We start from the raw sequence: 21,382 nt of genomic DNA, 5'->3' as shown, positions 1-21,382 counted from the left end.
CTCTAGTGGATTTTCCTCTCTTCTGTTTCTTCTTCAGATTGGTTGAGAAACTTGTATTAAATTAGCATACCAGTCCCAAGGACAGAAATCCAGAGTACCAAGAACAGATTTTTTTTTTTTTTTGTAAAGAGAACTCATACACATGCATTTTGATTTCTTTCAAGTAAATCAATTTGTTTGCGGCGTGTTTAAATGGACAACACTTAGCGTTTAAATAGATTTTCTACCCGCGTCATAAATTCTTGATGATGTTAGAATGCAGTTCAGTTTCTTTAGTAGCGAAAGAGGATAACCCTTTCCATAAAATTACTTTGTCAGCTCTTAGCCATTTTTAGAGTAATTTGCTTTCATCCTCAAAAATTACTACCACATTTAGTACTAACTAAAACTAATTCAAAACATGAAATACTTCAAGAAAATTCACACAAACGTATTATATGCATCGTCAGAAGTAATGAAAACAAATATGTATTTTTTCAAGTAGTGCAGCTATATACGGGAAGTCACTAAAAATATTCAGCAGGAAAGTAAATCATTTGTCTGGTTTAAATATATACTTTCCGCGTCGTACTTTTTTAAAAAATACAGAGAATTCAATAAAATCGAATTTCAATGGATGGTGATACAAACTCAGCTTAATGTTTTGGATATTATATTGTTTCCTTAAACGATGTATTACGAATATCAAACGTTAAACGGGAATTTCAAATAACTACAGTTGTTTCTCATAAGTATATATATACGTGTGTGTGTGTGCAAAAAACCTAAGGATATAAAAAATATCGCACACAATGTTTGTTTGTAATCACCTTTCACACCGAGTAGTACATATGTCCGATTTTTATAGCACTTTACTAGCGAGCCTATACAAATAAAGTTTACAAATACCTATGTTCTTTCCTAATGACAAACAAAACATTACATTTAAATAGCCAGGCAGTTGTTCTTGCCCTCTATCTATAGCTTCCTACAGTAGCACACATTTTCAGAAGCAAATGTAAATATCTAGATAAGCACAATATTGCGGGGGTAATACCGTTCTTGCAGAACCCTTAACCTCGTCATTTTAAAAAATGAGATATCAGCGACCTTATGTGAACTTGTTGGGTGCATCTACAGCAAAGGAAATTCTAGACTTAAATGAGCTTCGGAGTCTTGTACATCGCAATCCCTTCATTAAAACTGGCCAGTGCCTCCCCTTCCCAGCTGCACACTGGGAGCCGCAATGTGTTTTTCAGTCTGGTCCGAGTTGACTTTGAACTAGTGGAACAGTCCTGAGCGAGAGCAAAATGACCTGGACCTTTGCACAGACTTCTCCAGCGCTGCGTTTCCCACCCCATCTCTCTCTCTCTCTCTCTCTCTCTCTCTTTCTCTCGAGCAAGCACACACAGACCCCTCTCTCTCTCACACACACACACACCTCGGTTTTCTTCTTTAGCTCTAACTATTCTTCCTTTGCTTGTTTCTTCTTCCCCTTTCCTGTTTTTTTTCTTTTTCCCACTCCCCCAAACACATACACACACAGACTTTCAGGTTTTTTTTCTCTGAATTTCTGTTACTCTTCATCCTTTCCTGCCTCATCATTTCGATTTTCGCGCGTGTGTGTCAAACATACAAATGCTAATATAGCATAGAGGTAATGTAGATCCTGCTCTTAATTGCCCTGCCTTCACTCCGGTTTCTTATTCGGTGTCTGTCTCTCTTCTACAGCCTGACTCTATTTTATTATCTCCCTTCTTCCCGCTTCTCTTGTCTATGTGTCCCTCTGCCTGGCTCTTTCTGTATCCCGCCCCCCCCCCTTCCCCGCGCAGCTCCCCTCTGTGTATCGCTGCCTCTGCCTCCCCTTCCCCAGCTCCACTGCCCCCTGCACTCCCCCTCGGCTCCGCTCCTCGGTGGAGTGAGTTTGGTGGAATCTCTGCTGACGTCACGTCGCTCCCAGTGCAGAGAGGGGGCGAGAGAGAGGGAGCCGGAGAGTAAAAGAAAGAGCGAGTCAGACACAGGAAGATCTCCGATCCCACAGCGAATACACTAGCCCTCCGCCGCCCCCCTCCACGGAACCCTGCGCTCTCGTTTGGATCCTTTATTACTTCTGCCCCCGCGTCGCTGGCGCTGCAGTCAAGCCAGCCCGCAGGATTTGCTCGATCTCGAGGAGGAGAAGGAAGAATAACGGGGTGGAAAGCTCAACTGGTAGCCGGTAAGTGGAGGCCCATCCTTCCCTGGGATGTGAGATAATGCGAGTCTGAGAATTGGTTCCACTGTGCGGGGATCCTCCCCGATCGGTGATTTGTGGGACTCTCTGATGTCTCTTTTCGCGAGCTAGGGCCGTTCCAGACAGACGTGAGTCGAGCCGTTCTGGGGACTTTACACTGTTTTTCAGTCATGGCAATAATGATCGATGAGGGCAGTTCAATGGCAATAGAGAAGATCGTGAGTTGTCTGGGAAAACGGTGCATCTCACTGAACCTTCCTCTACCTACTTCACGTTAATACATCTGGAGGGACGTTCAAGAGATAAAAAGAGTCAAGTCACTAAGGGTGGGGTGGTTTTTTTTTAAAGGCTTCTAATGTTTTGCCTAGGGGAAAAAATCCAGCTATTAAATGAGGCCTTGAGAATACTACCTGCGAGACAGGCCCTTTTGCAGAAGAGAGTTTAATTATTTAGATCAGCTCAGATTGGTCACGATTTAAAAATTGTGTCTTTTAAAACTGCTTTTAAATTAGTGCGTTTTTACTGTTTATTTTAATTTATTTTACTGTTAATTAGTTAGATTATTAACTGTACGTTGTTTGTGGAGGGAAAATATTGCCTCGATTACATTCCTCACCGTGCTTTTTTTCCCTCTCCCCCTCCAAAATAAAATGAAAATGTTGTGGATCGCTTCCTCTCTAACTATGCGTACCTTAATTTCTTTCCTAGACGCAGCATTCCAGAACATTATTTTTTTAAATTAAGGACATCATTTACTATAAGGAAACTTACATCAAGTTAGGGAAAGAAGTCACCTAAAGCTTTAAGATTTTTACCTAGTTTCAGACAATTGCATATCTGGGAAGTAAAAGAGTGTTATGCACAAAGGAATTGCATATGCTTTACATGAAAAAGTGTAATGTGTGTGCCGATAAATGAATAGCCTTACATATAACCTTCAAGAAATATTAATACAATAGAAATAATCTAAATCGTTGTGTTTACTAGACTGTAAATAGCAAGGCTTGTTTGTATTTCCAGTATAAGGAAATATTCTTTATTTATTCAAGTAACCCTTACTCACGAGAGCAGTCACTGGGACTCACTACGGATTATTCGAGTGAATAAAGATTACAGGATTAGGCCTTAAATTAAGCACCGATTTCGTTTATGAACCACCTACAATAACACCTACCATATTACAAAAATTACTAACTCCAAATTATGACCGGTAGTTCTGTGATATTAAAATGTTTTGCATATAGGGTGACCAGACAGCAAGTGTGAAAAATCAGGACGGGGTGGGGGGTAATAGGAGCCTATATAAGAAAAAGACCCCAAAATCGGGACTGTCCCTATAAAATCGGGACATCTGGTCACCCTATTTGCATATGATTTGCAAGATATTTGCCAGGGCCTCAGATTAATTTGTTTCTAAAATAACACCAATGTGTAAAACTCACCTGATATTGCTTATTATTAATCCAGGTCAGCTATAGTTTAAGTGCTCGGAGCACTTAAATTAAGTTAATTAACTGAATTTCCCCAGCAATCCAAGAAAAAGAAAATACTTCAACCGTCCATGAGTTTGCTATTTGTTTTCATTTATAAAAATAATTAAATAGTTTGAAAGTGACAAAGTGGATAGGAGAAATTAAAATAAAAACCAAAGGGGAGAGCAAAGCCACTACTAAATGATTCAGCGTTGTCATTTCTGTAGTCAACGGAAAATTGCCTCTTCTTTTATGCCATTTCCCTGTTGAGATTTCTTATAAAAATTAAAAGAGAGAAAATTAAAATCAGCGGTGTGATTGGGATTTGAGCGGCTGAAGCCAGGAGAGTAATAATCCTGTCTAACAAAATAGATTCATCCCAGGACAGCAGCATTTGAGGGGAGAGAAAAACTTCCCATTCGAAAAAAAAAAAGTTGTGCATCTCAATTTGTTAGATAAATTAGCCATCAAGGAAAGCGAAGAGGCAAGGCAACTGAATTTGTCATGCAAGGCTTGTCTTGACAGAGCCGGTTTAAGGACCATCAGAGAGGAATTAAGGTTTTCTTAATTGCCTTCTCCAAAAATTTAGCCACAGCACATATACTAGGCCCAGCGATTGGAAGGAGCATGTAATACAGATCAGAGTTCTTCCTAAATCCTTCTTTGGCTTTGAATATCAATTCCTGCGTAATAATAAGACTCAGAAATGTCCTGAGAAACATACCTTGACCATTTTTTTTTATTTTTTATTTTTTAATTCTCACTTCCTAGGAGAAAATCCGTGTTATTTACAGAGCTGCAAACTGCGTTGGAAAATGTGAATGTTGGTTGGTTCAGCCATACTCATGTAGATTATTAATTATTATTATTATTTTGTTATTTTATTATTATTTATGTAATCAAAAATGTTTGTAAACGCCATTCTGCGGCATTTTAGGCACTAGCTAATAATTCACCCAGTTCAGACAATAAAAAAAAAGAAGAAGAAGAAGAAGGAACGAAAGAAAAGATTACCGAAATGATGATGACATGCAAATTTCCCCAGAAATTATCATAAGTAAACATTTGAAGCCTGGACTAATAAAATCCCATCTGTGTTACTTCATATCGAGTTAGTAGAGAGCTGTGATAATGAATTTTGTAATATCTCACGAACAGACATCTCAATCAGGCACTAATCCTGTGATTTTACTGCAGAATCACTAAATCTGGAGCAGCCAAACTGCTGCTCTTTGGCACAGGGATAGCGAAGGCGCACCTCCTGCCGCGACCAGCAAGTGCTCTCAGGCTGGGGATCCTAAACTGTCACAGACCGGGTTCCCACTGCCTGGCCAGCTAGATTAGAAAGAGGACGCTCATGGCTCGCATTGTCAGGTTTCCCCAGGACAGGGAGGCAGCACGTGTAATCAGCGGCGTATCCTTAATGAATACAAATGATTTTCTCTCTAGGATACACTTCTGCAGTCTGCTCGTGCTTCTGTTTTACCTGCTCTTAACTACAACTACTCCATTGGTGCTTGGTTTACTGTTTGAACCTCGCTGAACAGAGAGCAGAGCACAATGGGGTATGAGGGTTTCCTAGACCAAAGGGGGCCGTGGTAGCCTTTAGAACGTACTACAGAGAAAGATACAATGGAATGAAATTGAGCCTAGCGCAGGGTTGTAATACCCCCTAGTAACCTTACATTATTTTAAAGTAGATGATTATTTGAAAGTGTGAAGCCCCTTTTGTGCTACTTATAGGAAAGCTAAATCTGCTGCATCAAATGTTACCGTCTAATTTAAATTCAGTTTGTACATGCCAGGTATTCTATCCTCTGAGCAAATTATGAATCAACAAACAACCGGGTTAAAATGTGCTAAGGAAAAGTTTGGTTGCAAAGTTTTAAAATAGTAGATAAGTGTTTACAAAAGTCCGTTCGCCATTCACAAATAAATTCCGCGACTCTTTAAAGGGAGTAAAGGCAGAAATGTTTGATCGCCTTGATCATTGTGATCATTATGACTGCCCTTTAATACCAGTGTGTCCCTTTCGGAGTGAAAAATAGGTGAACTTGATTCTGATTTTTTTAATGTATTTTTTAAAAATCGTTACGAAAATATGTTAGCAACATGCTTCACACTGACTACAGCACTGCTCCTTTGAGGTTTGATTTTTCTTAAGTAAGCATTTTTAAAATAAAATCCAATAAATTTTATGTTTTACAGATAACGGGTGATGGAGTCCAACTGTCGTAAGCTAGTATCGGCTTGTGTTCAATTAGGTAAGGACAATATTTCCGATCGATTCATATGGACATATTATTTATGTAGGCAGAAGAGTGGTTTATTCGAATGTAAATGTTTGTGTATTATCCGTATGAGAGAGAGAGAGAGAGAGAGAGAGAGAGAGAGAGAGAGAGAGAGAGCAAAATATGCGCGTATATTTTTATAATCACATATTAAATTTACAAATACTGATGTGCAGATTGATCAAATATTATTTTCTCTCTATGCAGAGAGCTGATACTATAATAGTCAACAAAATTGAAGATAAATATTTTCTGGACTTTTAAATTATTTGTACTGCGGTGAAATTCACGCGGACTGTAATGTTCACAGTGATGGTGCTTTGGCAGAGTTCTACGTTTGACAACCTCTCCTCTCTGTTTCTCTCCCTCTCGTCCTCTCTCTAGTAGGGGTGCAACCTTCTACAGTTGAATGTCTTTTCTCCAAAGACTCTGATATTAAAAAGGGGGAATTCAGTGACTCTCCAGAGGGCAGGAAAGAGGCAACCAGCAGCAAGCTTTTCGGGAGGCAGCATCCCAGCGCCAACGGTAAGCGAGAGCCCCCCAGGCCGCCTCCCTTCAGTCCCAGTCACCTTCTTATCACTCACCCTATCACATGTGAGTGAGAGAAGGGGAAGAGAGACTCCAACAGGTTGGATGCTTAATTGTTCCCTCTTTGTTCATTCCTTTTTTTTTTTTAACTAAAAGCCAAAGGGCTTGTCTCAGGTGTGCAGTGACCTGTCCTGGTTGGATTCTAGTGAAAAGTGTCTTGGTTGTTATTTGGATAGGGGACATGCAGAGGAAGTTTCCCAGACTCCTTTCACATCCTCCACACTCTCTCTCTCTCTCGAGCTCTTGTTTGGGAAGGTAGGCCGGTCCTGAGCTAAAACGTGGTCCAACAGCGACCTCTGCTGCTGTACATCTGCGCCACTGCACAGAGAAGTAACAAATGGGGGAAACTGGACAATGCAGCCCCCTTCCTTGAAAGTTAACTGGGTCCAGGTTTTTTGCTGTGGGGCGTGCAACGCAATTAAAAATGGATATTCTTCGCGAGGTATTTTCCCCGTGCAAAGAGCAGAGTGCACGTTGTAAATAACAACTTTCAGGGCCAGCTCGTGCGCTATTTTTTTTTTTTTTTTTGCTAAGGCAATACTTCCCACGGAGTTCGAAAGGGGGAGGGGAGCGGGGTTGCCTGAGTAAGGAGTGCAGGCAGGATCTGTCGAGTGGACTGTCGGGCTGTATCGGCCTCCTTTTGATGCGACCCTTTCAATGCACATTTTTGCTGTGCTTTAAAATGTTCTCTTTGTGTACCTAATCGGAAGTGTTTGCGTCAGCATTTTTTTAAATTAAAGTTCACAATAAAAATTGTTGCTAAAAGTTCAAAATAAGAAACATGTTTGGTAACTATCTCCGTTAAGTATCGGAAATGGCTTTTTTCTTTAAAAAAAGGGGGGGGCACAGGAAACCTTTTAGCTTCCACTGTAGGAGGATCTCTCCACCCCCTTTTTGATTCAAGTTTTAGTGGCTCTAATATGTGAATACAAAATGTAGTAAAGAAAAACATCAATGCAAACATATTACAAAGAAGAAAACAAGATCTCTATTTCAAGTTCCTATTTAATCCAAGAGGAGAATAATTTTGTTTAAATAAAATACTGTATATTAAAGTGAATAAATAGTACAGGAAACTGGACTGAACTAATAATGTAAGTATTCCTGGTCTTGTAGTTAAACACTTACTTGTAAGAATATAGTATTAACCCTATTTGGCTAAATAGCTTAATATTTCTCAGATAACATCCAGTGATTTGCAATTGTTCGTTCCCCCATTCCCCGTTTGGAAGTTTTAATCACTGTTTGAGAGCTCCTTATAAAAATAAATTATTAGACCAGAGGATAGTTAAACACCAAGATTAGAGACAATTCCAAACCCTAAAGAATTATGACCCAATAATTTGTCATCCCGAAAAAATACATGATATTAAATTGTACACAAATAAGGTTTATCAGTGTTTTGCACTTTTTCATCCACACGTAATAGCTATTAAATAATGTGGAGAGGAAGGATGACATTGGTTTATATATGGTTTGAGAATAACAAAGGCCTTTTTACCCTTCACCTTTTTTTTCCCCTCAATGAACAGGTGGTCTTAATCAAAGACTATGGCACGAGCTAATGGGAAAGTGGGGACCTTTCTGCTACAATAAATTTATGAGTCCTTACAAGCCAGTTTTATTCTTCTAAGTATTTATAAAAATAATATCCACATATGCTCTATGACATGGTAGCTTTTACTTCCCTTGCTGAGAAACAAATGGTTATTTTCTTAGCCATTAATTATGAGTCCGGATTATTGTATTACATGTAAAATTTCCTGCCTAGTGCAATATCGATAAGTCTATTTTTTACCCTTCAGACTGAAGGGGAAATTGCTATCCAAACATATTTAATACCATTAATTAAAATATGTGTTGAAGTAATGCTGAAAACCTTGAGTTTGTTGGCAATTTTTTGGAATTTTTAAATGGTAATATTTCATGGAATTTGTTCTACATGGAGCTATGTATAAATACAGACCGTTATATTAATACCTAATGAACAATTATAACTCCCGAAATGTCCTCAGTTGTTAGGATGATTTATTTGAAAGTAATATAAACCGTATATTTCTTTATTTAGCTGAATTATTTTATTTTCGTTTTCTGTTTTAAATCTTTTATTCCACCTTGTTTTTGTATCGCCTGGTTAGAAGGAAATGCAGCAACTTCATCTTTTATGTCATTTACTTTTAACAAATCAAGTCAGGTGTCAGAGACACGAAACAATTATTCTTTAGGAGCATATCCTGCCATAGTTTCTTTTGTACAATTACTGTTGAGGTCACTGTGACTTTGGAGAAAAAAGATACGTAAGAGGGGGAAATCACAGTAAGAAAGCCTACAAAATACAAATGATTGTTGAGTTTCTGCAAGTGCTGAACATTTTCATAGCTCAGCAGAAAATAAAGGCTTTATTAAAATAAATGGGAATGTACACAGTCATGAAAATATTCTTGCTACAAATAATTTCAAATGCAAATATTCTAATCTTATATTTAGCCATAACATGGAATATAGGAAAAGTATTTCTTAGTGACAAACCACATAAAACTACTAAAACTGTGTAGTGCGAGGGGAGGGGGGGTCAGGAGGGACGCACACCGCCACAAACATTACATTTTATAAGTACTGTTTATTATTATTTTATTTTAATTTCTGTGCGGTGCCCTGGCGTTTTTGATAGGGCATGCTGAGTATATGCAATAATTATTTATCGTTTAGTAAATTCCACTTTAGAAATCATGTTACGTAATTAATAACCCAGTCATTGAATAGCAGGCTCATAATATATAATGTTGAAATAACATGTTGCGTTATTCCATCGCTCTCAACATCGCAAATTGATTAGTTAAACTTGTTTAATTATTTGCGGCTGAATAATCAATAATTTAAGATCACTTTTAGAAAATCCCCCACTCATTCATCTTTATGTACATATTCCCCTGCAAAGTTAGGTACACCACTGTTTAAAGAAGATATTTATCACTTATTTTTACACAAGTTTAAAGCTAACTATGCAAACTTGGGAGCCCTCTGTCGCCCCTCCACTCATAGTCTAGTTTCTTATAAGAACCCAGTATCAACAGCTATCCTAATGTAGGTGTGTGAGTGGATGGCTAATAGATAGATGGATGGATATTCAACCGGATCCCAGCCTAACTGAAAATCTCTGTATCCTATTAGTTCAGCGAGATACATATTTCAGGGGCACTGCCAGTGCAGATATTGTGGAAAAGCCACCTGAGACCACCAAAATGTCACCGTAGCTAAGTCTGCATGCCAGGAAGTACAGTGTGCTGCTTGAACAGTTTCAGTACCAAAGTGTAATTTAGGATGGCAACCGTGTCCAAAAAGGGGTAGAGAAACCATTGGCATTTGGCTTCCTAACAGCAGCCTGGCCAGTTAGAGGGAATCAGAGAAAATAACCTTGAGAAGAAGGAAAGAGGGAAACCTGAAGAAGAAAGACCTGCGTAAGATAAAAGAAAAGCATCTGGCCTGGGAAAGAAAGAGAGTCCTAAAAGAGCAAAGGAAGGCCTAGGACTAAGATAGAGACTGGGAGCTGAACAGTGAAGGTGGGAGCCTTTGAAGGAAGAGAAATGAGGTTTCCAGTTTCTAAATCAGCAACACACTCTGGTCATATACTACATTTCAGTGTTTCCGCAATTGATTGGGACTGAGTCTCTCTCCAGGGGCAATGCGACTATAGCAGCCCCTACCCCAAATTTAAGTTTCCCTTCAAATATTCTCTGCAAAATCAGAATTAAAAGTTACTTATTGTTCCTTTGATTTTTTTTTTCCCGTCGTCGTCGTCGTCTGACAATAATAGATGCAGCAGTTGTTAGACTGACCCCAGGGAAAACTAAATGTATAACGAAAGCTTATTCGTGAGGAGGAATATACTAATGGAACAATCTGATGTCTTCTTAATCCTATGTAAAAAGCTTTGTCGTCTTCCTAATATTGACTGAATGGGTAATTAATGGCTCTTCATCTAGGAGAATACCCGGTAATCCAAGATAGGCGAAAGACAACAAGCCAAAGGTAAAAGACAACAGGACTAGCTGGAGACTCTACATAAGAACTAATTTATCCATTTAGGAGAGTATTACGTCTAGAAACAATGATCTTATAGTAGATGAAGGCAAAAGTGGGAAAATAAATACCTGCAGTATGTCTTGCAAACACAGCAGTACCCAGCTAAGCAGGTCAGCTGAGCTCCTGTGTCAAGATTTCGCTCTCTCTTTCCCTCTCTCTTTCTCTCATTCAGAGATCAATTTAAATCTGTGCAGAATTTGTAGCCCCTTCTCCCCCCCCCCCCCCCGCCTAACGGTTACAAATGATCAGGAAACATAGGATTTACCATAATGGATCAAACCACTGGTCTGATATCTACTCTGGTATCCTGTCCTGACAGTGGCCAGCACTAGCTCTTTCAGTGGAAAGTGCAAGAAACCGTGCAGAAGAAAATCTGCCCACAATCAAAGGTGCTGGGTTTTTGTTTTGTTTGTTTGTTTGTTTGTTTGTTTGTTTGTTTCACCCTTTCCGAAATCCCCATTGCACAGAGGTTGTGAGGATCCGGAATCTAAAGAGAACCAAAGATTCTACCAGAATTAAAAAATAAACAACTTCTGACATTTTAATTTAAACCTTTAGCAGTAATGTATTACTTGGGTTCCTACAATTAGGTTGAGGGTTTTTTTGGTCAGCTGACAGCTTTTAAAATATTATTTCGCTAGGGAAATAAAAACTTCATCTCAGATTAAAGGTGGGTATTTTTGGATTTATCTGATTTATGGTCACCATGACAACTAATGCCGAATGTTAGCTACCCTCATGGCTGGGGCGGGGAAAGGACAGGGGGCGAAGCAATGGTGGAGTTTTAATCACAGTACTGTAAATAAGTGACTGTAGTCTTCCCTTCTGACTATACCTGAATATGTCTCTATTCCTACTTCCCCCCACTCCAACCCTCCACTACACACATGTTCAGGTAGAAATGGATCTAAGATAGCCCATTAGGTTCCGGGAGATGCTTCATAACTGGGACCCAGCAATGATTCTATTCAAATTCTTTAGGAAGGTTCTATATAAAAAAATATCTCTGGTGATTCTTTAACACAATTCAGATTTTTACAAGGGGACCCATTTGATCTATTATCTGGAACCCAGATAGGAGAAGGAGTTAGAGCCAGTTAGCGCCACTAGAGCAAAGGAACCCAAAGGGAGTCCAGGGTTTTGTCAAAAGAATCTTGACAGAGCTGAGGTTTTTTTCTTCCATCAGCGCCTAATATTCTAACAACCAAGGGAGTCTGCAAACTATAAATCGCCTAATCCTTCAACTCAGAATTTCAAATGCGCAACAGTCACTAAAACTGCGTGCTGTGCACTATATAGAAAAGCATGGTTTTGCAGTCACTTACATGTGTAATTATTCTTGACATACTAATAGAAACAGGAAAGAGCTGACAATAAAGACGTCAAAGCAGGGTAGGGTAGGGTAGGGTGGGGTGGGCTCTTGTTCTTTGATTAATTAAAAATTTGGACCAGACTGTGGGAAGGGAGAGAGACACTAAAGAGACAGACATACAGACAAAATTTCCAATTTATAATCTTTTAAAAATGCCCATTAAAAAGGAGCGTGGTTGGCCACGCATCCTCATATTCTTCCATTGTTAAAGTCCATAGCACAGTAGCTGTTGAGAACTGACCGTTTCGTTTCATGCTAAACTAAAGAACAATCCCTAGGATTCTGTTGCAGGGCGTTTCCAAACAGGGTTGAACAGTAAAATCTAGCACTAAATAAGACTAAAATGCATAATCGGTTGCTTAATACAGTGACAAAACAGCATGGCTCTATGTCAGACCCAAAAAATCCTCCAAACCATTTGTCTGGAAGAGGGAAAAAGAAACCGAATTCAATCTCTTATCAGAGAACATTAAATCTCATTTCTGACTACGAGTTACACCGCGCATTTGCGCATGTGGAGTCTTGTGTACAAAATTGACCAACGTTAAGCTTTATGACAGAGGCAAAAAATCATAATGATTTATGACCAAACAAGTTAGAATTCAACATAGCATCCCATTACAGAGGAACCCACAAAGTGCATAATAAGTGCCTTGCAGTTTCCAAACCATACATATGTCTTTTCGTTAAATCCCAGGATTCAAGGAAAGGTTTGCAATTCTAAACTAAAAAGCCCCGTCTTCAAAAATATAAATGAAGAATAGCTCTTCCCCCTCAACACACACACACTTTGCCCATACTCCACGTATAAAAGTGGAAGCCCTAGATAAAAATAGAAGCCTTGTAATCTTTCTCCTCCAACCCCTCTCCCAGAGCGCTTCTGTTCTTTAACCAGAGAGAGATTTATTCCTTTACAAATTGTGTAAAGGTAATAAGGGTCTCGTGCTTCTCTAATTTTCCCCGTTATTTGCAATATAATCCTGAAATACAGAATTAGAAAATAGCAATTGTTATATTAGCTTTGTCCATCCACCCACCTCCCGGACTTCCTTTAAAAGACAGAACTTACATTGCTGAAGTTCTGAACCTCCAAATCTAACGCGCAGGAATGTCCCAGCATTGCGTTTAAAATAATGACACTGGGAGGCATTGGTTTCGTCCTAATGGAGTCCTTTCATTAACAAGGGCTTCGGGGATTTATGAGTACAGGACCACAGTAGTACAGCGAGGTTAAGAAGAAACTGGAATATGATTAGTAAACAAATTGTGCAGAATGGAGCTGGATTCATATTGACTTAGTTATAGGTCATCTGCTGCCGGTGCAAAGGGAGGAAATATTTACTTTGCACATATACTTTATGATCTTGGGGGAATTAGAGGAAATTCAATAAGAAAACGGCTAGAATCATTTAAAACCCCCTATTTAAAAGACTTAAGCAAATTAGAGTCTTATCAGATTAAAATCCACTACAAATGTAAGAGCATTGTCTCCATCGAAACGCTGTGGGGTCTGAGGAAAGAGATTCTTTGCCAAATCTCAGGGATAAAACACGTCATTTAAACACCAGATAATGAGCAGAATGTAAATTAATTTAACCTTCTTTACCAACAGGCTGCTAAAGTAATATGTATAATTTAGCGATAAGTAAGACTGCAAGCGATAATACTGAGAGAAAGAGCATCAGCTAATAAGAATGACCTGTCAAAAAATGAATAAAAGAAAGGGAAGCTTGGAAGTTGTGTTGGCTTAAGAAAGGTCACATCTGTGGGAAACTCCCAGACATCTAGAATTGTGAAGAGTAATTATAAGTATAGGAACAATCTTAGTAAATTGCACATACAACTTCGGTGTCTGGATTAGGTCGTGCCATTAAGCGGAACTCTTCCAATCAATGGGGTGCTACTTAAACCCCCCTGGCACTGCTATGGCCCACTCCCAAGCCTATTGCAAATATTTGGGATAAGGTGTTTTCTTGCAACTAGATTCAAAGGAGACAAACGGATAGGTTCAAATATATTTGCCTCTTGCTTTATCTGCGGGACAAGCCCATCTTCTGATTGAAGAACCTTCCAGTCATGTGGCCAACATGGAAGGACACACAATCTCCACAATGTGAGATTTGCTGAAGAACTCCCCATATTTCTACTATCTCACACCAACAACTACTGTAGTAATATAGCAGGACACGGAAACAAAATCAGAATGTAGAAGGGAGATTAGCTCTTGGTTGGCGCTCTGAGACGCAGCCTATGGGAGGATTTTATACTGCCGCCCATCACCGTAATATCTCGGCGTTAGCGGTGTCTGATTCATCGTAGTCACATTGTTGCTCTATATTTCTCCGTTCTCTTTCCTTTGGATAATTTTGGTTTTACTTAGTAATTTGTTCAAGACGACAGGAAAGAAAATGGTCTCTAAAAATAAAAGGAATTTAGAAAATGTCTCTGTGATCAGTTGTTTGAAATCTCCTTGAAATGATGGATGGTTATATATTGCATAAAAATGAGATTTTCTTGGTTTTGTTTTCTTTGAAATTATCACAGGAAAATAAATCAGATAGTAAAAGAAAAGTGAGAAATGTCAAGGTTTACAAATATAGTGTAAGGATCAGCTAGAGAGAATCTCGTTTATTACTTTCCAATAAAATTTAAAAGATTGCTATAATTCGAAAACTACCAATTTTTCGGCAAAAAAAATCGGTTAGTCAAACTGGTATAAAGCTGTATAATTTATTATCTATTTGATTTATTAATGGTCGTTTAGACTTGCGTGGTATTTTCGGTGTTGTCGTTTCTATTCAACAATTCTGTAAAACGAGACTATAGTAACTAAACACTTGCTAGGATCATGCGTAAAAGAGTGATTTCTCTTTGACAATCTAGGTTTTGTTTGTTTGTAAATCGGATTTATAACCCGCCATTTGTCTTGTTCGCAATTATAGAAAGGCTTTTTAAGACTAGGGTAATATCCAGGATAGTTTGGGTTGAAATTTTAAAATTAGTTCGGTTTTATTTGTTTCTTCTTCTTTCCCTCAGCAGCCGGTTTTTCAGTGTAGAAATGTGTGAAGCCAGCAAAGTATGTTGTTTCCCTATATCACTGTGGAACGTTAATAAATGTTATTTATAAAAATGTGTGGGTATATATAGACATACTCCCCAACACACACATATGCCTTCACCCCCGTTTGGAATCACCTCCTTTAAATACCCAATCTCTTGCAATTTGGGCACGGCAGGTTTCACAAGCCCCTAGTCCCGCAGGGTGAATTACTTAGCCCAGCCCTGCTTCTCTGATAGGTCGCGGTTATTATAGTCTGCCTTCCGCCTAGCGCTTCCTGATTGGTCCGGAGCGACATCATTCCTGCCCTGAGCAGCGGGTCCCGGGCGGGGGAGGAGGGAGGGAAGGGGTCGGGTGACATCACTGCCCGGGGAAGGCCTCCTCTGGTTTTAAGATGTTGGGCAAACAGGGAAGCGGCTGAGCTGATCGGGTCCATTGCTCGCCTGGGTGCTGTGTGTAGATGTGTGCACAAGAGAGAGTGGCTGAGCTGGGGAGGGCTGCTGCTGCTGCCTTGGATATAATATCATCTACCTGCCCCTGTCACTCTGACACTTACTGACTGACACTGCCATCGCCTTAGCGTGTCAGACAGGAGACTTGGTTACTATGGTTATTCATTATTATTAGGAATATTATTATTATTATAGGGTCGATTTTTTCCCTTTTTTATCGTCTTTTTTCCCTCTTCCTGCTGCCTTCACGCCACAAAGAAAACCCCGTGCGCCTCTGTGTATATTTTCCTTGAGACTTTAGCTAAGGCTGGCTGGACTTGCACATTAGACTTCTTAGGACTCTTTCAGTAGAAAGGGTAACAAGTTGCTTCTTGAACGCCGTCCACCGCTGCTGCTTTTCTGTCTCCCACTGGACCAGGGAGTTGAGCCTGCGCCTTCTGCAACGCTGCGCCTTGGAGAGGGGGTGCAGTGTGTATATATCTATATATACATCGCTATACATATATATATACATAGAGACACACAGAGAGAGAGAACTATTTGGCTTTCTTTTGCCGATGAACTTCATGAAAGATCCGTTAAGCCTGGAGCGCCTGGGAGCCGGGAATAAGCTGTGCTCTACTTCACCTTCCTCCTCCTCCTCTTCATCCTCTTGCCATCATCACCAGTCGGCACTGGTCATGGCTTCAGCTGTAGCGCCGGGGCAGTCTCGCTCTTCCCTGGACTCCTCCAAACACCGGCTGGAGGTGCACACCATCTCGGACACCTCCAGCCCCGAGGCCGCAGGTAAGAGAGAGTCCATCCCGGGTTGCGGCTACACCCACCCATCCTGCTGCCTCCCCCCGCTTACAAACCCCCCGTGGTAACTTCTGCATCACCCTGTCCCCCAGCTCAGTCTCGCTGCTGATCCCCCCTCCTCCGCAGTCTCTTCTTATTTTCTCTTGAGTGAAGGGAGGTGAATTGAAACCGCGCTGAGGTTCCTCTGAGCGTCTCTCGTGGCAGCAGAGCCCGGCTGATTGCCTTCGGTCTGTGTGTTCATTGGGAGCATAGGGAAAACCCTCCCCCCGTATAATGAATTGCTTCTGCAGGGACTCTCCGGCGGGTTTGCATTGGGATTCACTGCGGCTCCCATTTGGCTACGGATTGCCCCAGCATCCCATTGCGGAGAAAGGGAGAGAGACCCCTCGGCGCCCTTCAACCGGGGAGTTGTGGGGAAAGAGGGTCCACAAGGCGAGAACAAGGATATTCAACCGGGACAATTATTTAGTCAGAGCCTCAGTGAACCTTAATGCGCGAGATACAATACATGTAGGGACTATCATTTCCTTTGGTATTTGGAAGGGTATTTGAATCAAGGTCTGATTATAACTATATTATCTCCATGAAATACTACGTGCGTGTTTATTATAACTACATATGTACAGACAAGTAACGCCATTTATCTGGATACAGAACTATGTGCATACAGATACATATTATATCTACATCTTCTATCTGTATTTATATAATCTGCAGATATAGCCTCTCTCTATAACCTATAGAAACGGATACATCGATCTATGCGGTAGAGTGTGTGTGTGTGTGTGGGAGGGTATATACCCACCTAATTATCTTAGCTGTAAATACAAGGTTAACAAAATTCAATCAAATGAGCCTTCTCTCTGTAGGGAAATAATCGCCACATTTTCTCGTAGCATTAAGGAGCAGCCTTTTGAACGCTGGGTGCCCTTCTTTTACAGAGAAAGAGAAAAACCAGCAGAGTAAAAATGAGGATGCCGGGGTTGACGATCCCTCCAAGAAAAAGAGGCAACGACGGCAGAGGACTCATTTCACCAGCCAGCAGCTGCAAGAACTAGAGGCCACTTTCCAGAGGAATCGCTACCCGGACATGTCCACCCGAGAAGAGATCGCCGTCTGGACCAACCTCACCGAAGCCAGAGTCAGGGTAGGTACAGACGCCGAAAGCCCGATGCTGCCTGGCGGTGGGGGAAGCGTTAGACCGACTGCAGCTGCTTTCGATTTCAGTTTGCGTTCCAAACTTCAGAGCCTTTGCACAAAAGCATCAGGGAGCAAGACATTTATGTCAAAGCGAGACAGATTATGATCTCCCTCCTTGGAATATGGTGCATTGCACGTTTCGCCCTTACTGTGCAATGTGTTCTCTTCCTTTTGATCGAAATGCTAATGAAAACATTAGCCAAGAAAGCAACTTGAAACAGGCTTCAACCTGTGCTGCCTCTAATGAGAAAAAGACACAACGTACACAAGGGCTTTTATTTCCTCATAGGCATTCGGGGCATGCCCTTCCTTGCATTTTCTCTTTCTTTTGGTTTCATAACTACCCAAGCGCTTCCCCCACCCTTCCCCCCTTAGATTTATGGTACTATCACAGTGCTAAGATTTATCAGGATTATGGGCCAAATCCTGATCCTATACAATCCCATTACTGTGAGGCCTTCGCTCAAAATAGACCCCAAAAATGAATCCAGAGATCCTTGCTATACCCGTGGTTCATTTATTGCTCTACTTGTACAAGGATTCTATAAAAATACAGTAAACAGAAAAACGTGTTTTATTTGTGGGAAAAGTCTATTTAGTCTTAAATGCTTTAGAATTAGATTAGACCTATTAAATAAATTAATAAAGGCCTCTGTTTTAAATTAGGAACTAACTTAATCTACAGAAATTTAGAAGTAAACATATATTTTAATTAAAAATAGTCAAGTTGTAGACTTCAGACTAAACTGAAAAGTGGAAATATACAGTGAGTAATTAAGAAATATAAAAAAGGGAGAGGAAAAAATCAGGCTATATGTGTTGTTGATTAATTCAAGCAGAACGGGATTGCAAACTGTTTGAATCTGTCTGGTCTCATTGTTATTTTAAAAAGTAGTCTCCTTCATTTAGGCTGTTTGTTGTTGAAAACAGTCACTTTGCTTTCTTTGTCTATGGTTAGTAGACTCGTGGGTAAAATATCGGATTATAAAATGTTAAGGTAATTTTACCAACCACTTCACACTCTATATTTTTATTCATGAAGTGCAATATAACTGATGGATGTTTTGTGAAGATAGCTGGAGAAACATTTGCTGCTTTAAGTTGACAATATTTTGTGAATGTGAGTGGGGCATGATATTGGTTTATAGCTGTGTGTAAGCAGTGTCAAGGATTAATTGTACAGTTAGAGATTTGTAATGTAAAACATCGTTTGTGTAAACAAAGAGGAGCCAGGGAAGGCCTCTAGTACACAAAATAACTTTGCAGGAGGCTGACTGACAAATCAGACACCAAGATGTGGATTGGAAAGATTTGCAGAAAGGCACACGTTTTAGCCATTGTCTGGAGGGAGGGACCTTAGATCTCATTTAGCACGTTGTTAAAAGGCAAACTTTGCCAAAAAGCAGAAAGACACGTTTGTTTATAAGAGTTTGGGGGTTCTTGAAGATTAGCACATGGGGAGCTTGCAGTTTAAAAGAGCTGCTGAGATTTATTAGTATTTTCCCTCTATCTGTAATCGGAAATATAATTTTTCTCCCCTGGCAAAATTCTGCAGGTTTTCTACGCGTTTTGCATTCAATTTGCAGTTTTGATGTGTGGTTTTTTTCCACTTAATATCTCCCGTTTGTAAAATGACAGGGAGCAAATGTTGTAAACGCGATGTCTTTTGTGGCGCGAATGTGTGTTTCGGAATCACAAAAGAAAAACTAATTTGCAAAATATGTGCTCTAAAACAAATATTGTATGTGATGATCTGCAGCTACCACAGTCTGAATGTGCTAGAACAAAACATCGCTAAAGTATGCACTGCGGTTCCCGGAGAGTTTCTTTGCGATTTTGCGAACTTCAGGGAGTTGTAGATTTGAATAACCATTTTAAATACAAACGTCTGCTAATAGTGAAAAATGCAATCCCGTTTTACACTGGTCAATTCTCTTGTCAGGGGAACACGTGATATCTTTTGTATTACCTTCACCGTTAGCAAAGTGCTGTGATTTTAGTTTTTGCATAATTAAACCGCGCCTGACCTTTTATTTGTTTGTTTATTTATTTATTTATTTATTTTAAAGGTTTGGTTCAAGAACCGCAGAGCCAAATGGAGAAAGAGAGAAAGAAACCAGCAGGCTGAGCTTTGCAAAAATGGCTTTGGTCCACAATTTAACGGTCTAATGCAGCCCTACGATGATATGTACCCCGGCTATTCTTACAACAACTGGGCAGCCAAAGGCCTGACCTCTGCCTCCCTTTCCACCAAAAGCTTTCCTTTCTTCAACTCTATGAATGTCAACCCTCTGTCTTCTCAGAGCATGTTCTCCCCTCCAAATTCCATTTCATCCATGAGTATGTCTTCAAGCATGGTGCCCTCTGCAGTCACTGGGGTCCCTGGTTCCAGCCTCAACAGCCTGAATAACTTGAACAACTTGAGCAATCCCTCTCTGAATTCTGCAGTGCCAACGCCAGCCTGTCCTTATGCTCCTCCAACACCTCCTTATGTTTATAGGGACACATGTAACTCTAGCTTGGCTAGTCTGAGACTTAAAGCCAAGCAGCACTCCAGCTTTGGATACGCCAGTGTTCAGAACCCAGCTTCCAACCTGAGCGCATGCCAATACGCTGTGGACAGACCCGTGTGAGATATTAAAGTATAAAATACTGAATGGGAATCCCTCCCCCTTCCCACAAAGACTGAAAATTATACTAGAAAGTAATGGGCACTATAGAGAAAGAGAACGAAAGAAAGAAAGAAAACAAAGAGAAAATGAAACCACTGAAATAAGATAGTCCCTTTGTTTTCAAAGGACCTCCTGCAGATTCTGACATATTTCACTAAGAGTATTTCCAACAGTTACAAGAACACACACACACACACACACACACACACACACACACACACACACATATATATATATATTTACATATGCATATATATATATATATGGACAAATGTTTGACTGGATATGATATGACATTTTAATGTTACTATAAGCTTGTTATTTTTTAAGTTTAGCATTGTTAACATAAAAAATGACTGAAAGGATGTATATATATGGAAATGTCAAATTAATTTTATAAAAGCAGTTGTTAGTAATATCACAACAGTGTTTTTAAAGGTTAGGCTTTAAAATAAAGCATGTTACACAGAAGCGATTAGGATTTTTCGCTTGCGAGCAAGGGAATGTATATACTAAATGCGACACTGTATGTTTCTAACATATTATTATTAAAAAACATTGTGTGAATATCAGTTTTAGAATAGTATCTCTGGTGGATGCAATGATGTTTCTGAAATTGCAATGTAAAACATGCCCTGTGTATAACATTTCGTACAATATTATTGTTTTACTTTTCAGCAAACATGAAAAATGTGTTTTATTTCATGGGAGTAAAATATACAGCATACAGTTTTGTCTGGAATTTTTTTTATGAACTAACTGCATAGTGGTAACTACTTCACACTGATTGACTGATAGATGACACTGGATCCCCTTCTTTGGAAACACGGTGCAGTCATTTTTACTGTAATACGTATAAATTACAGTTATTTCCCCACAAAAAATCCTTACACTAAAGTTACATGCTAAATAAACTCTGGCCTTGGAACGATTGACTTCTGCAAAGTAGACAGGATTCCATTATTCCCATGAATAGCTCAGCAGAACGTGGATTATTTGAGACTGGTGGACTCAAGCATTTCCAACGAAAAACAAAGTTGCTGCATCCATGTATAGAGTGAATGGCTCCCGCTGTGAAGGAAGCTTTTATTAAATACTAAAAAAAAGTTTACAAACAAACACCTCCTATTCAAATCCCACAGTCACCCTTTTTTCTTAAGTAGAGAGATCTTTCATGTAATATTACA

General features: G+C 39.8%; 1 protein-coding gene across 4 annotated transcripts; it reads left to right on the top strand.

Moving 5' to 3' along the window:
- Nucleotides 1-1,276: 1,276 nt before the first annotated feature.
- On the top strand, nucleotides 1,277-20,922 carry PITX2 (paired like homeodomain 2). 4 transcript variants are annotated; one of them, XM_024106851.3, is made up of 5 exons: nucleotides 1,277-2,194; nucleotides 5,890-5,945; nucleotides 6,360-6,497; nucleotides 17,265-17,470; nucleotides 19,593-20,922. In XM_024106851.3, the coding sequence occupies exons 2-5, from the start codon at nucleotides 5,900-5,902 to the stop codon at nucleotides 20,154-20,156; spliced, it is 954 nt and encodes a 317-aa protein (XP_023962619.1). In that variant the 5' UTR covers nucleotides 1,277-2,194; nucleotides 5,890-5,899; the 3' UTR covers nucleotides 20,157-20,922. The 4 variants fall into 4 exon arrangements, with proteins under 4 accessions (XP_023962619.1, XP_023962618.1, XP_023962621.1 ...); XM_024106850.3 differs by having other exon boundaries at nucleotides 6,357-6,497; XM_024106853.3 differs by lacking the exon at nucleotides 6,360-6,497.
- The last annotated feature ends 460 nt before the right edge of the window (nucleotides 20,923-21,382 follow it).

Source organism: Chrysemys picta, chromosome 5 (assembly GCF_011386835.1).
Source record: "Chrysemys picta bellii isolate R12L10 chromosome 5, ASM1138683v2, whole genome shotgun sequence".
Lineage (NCBI taxonomy): Eukaryota > Metazoa > Chordata > Testudines > Emydidae > Chrysemys > Chrysemys picta.
Note: the sequence above shows the minus strand (reverse complement) of the source record. Positions and strands in the feature narration are given on the sequence as shown.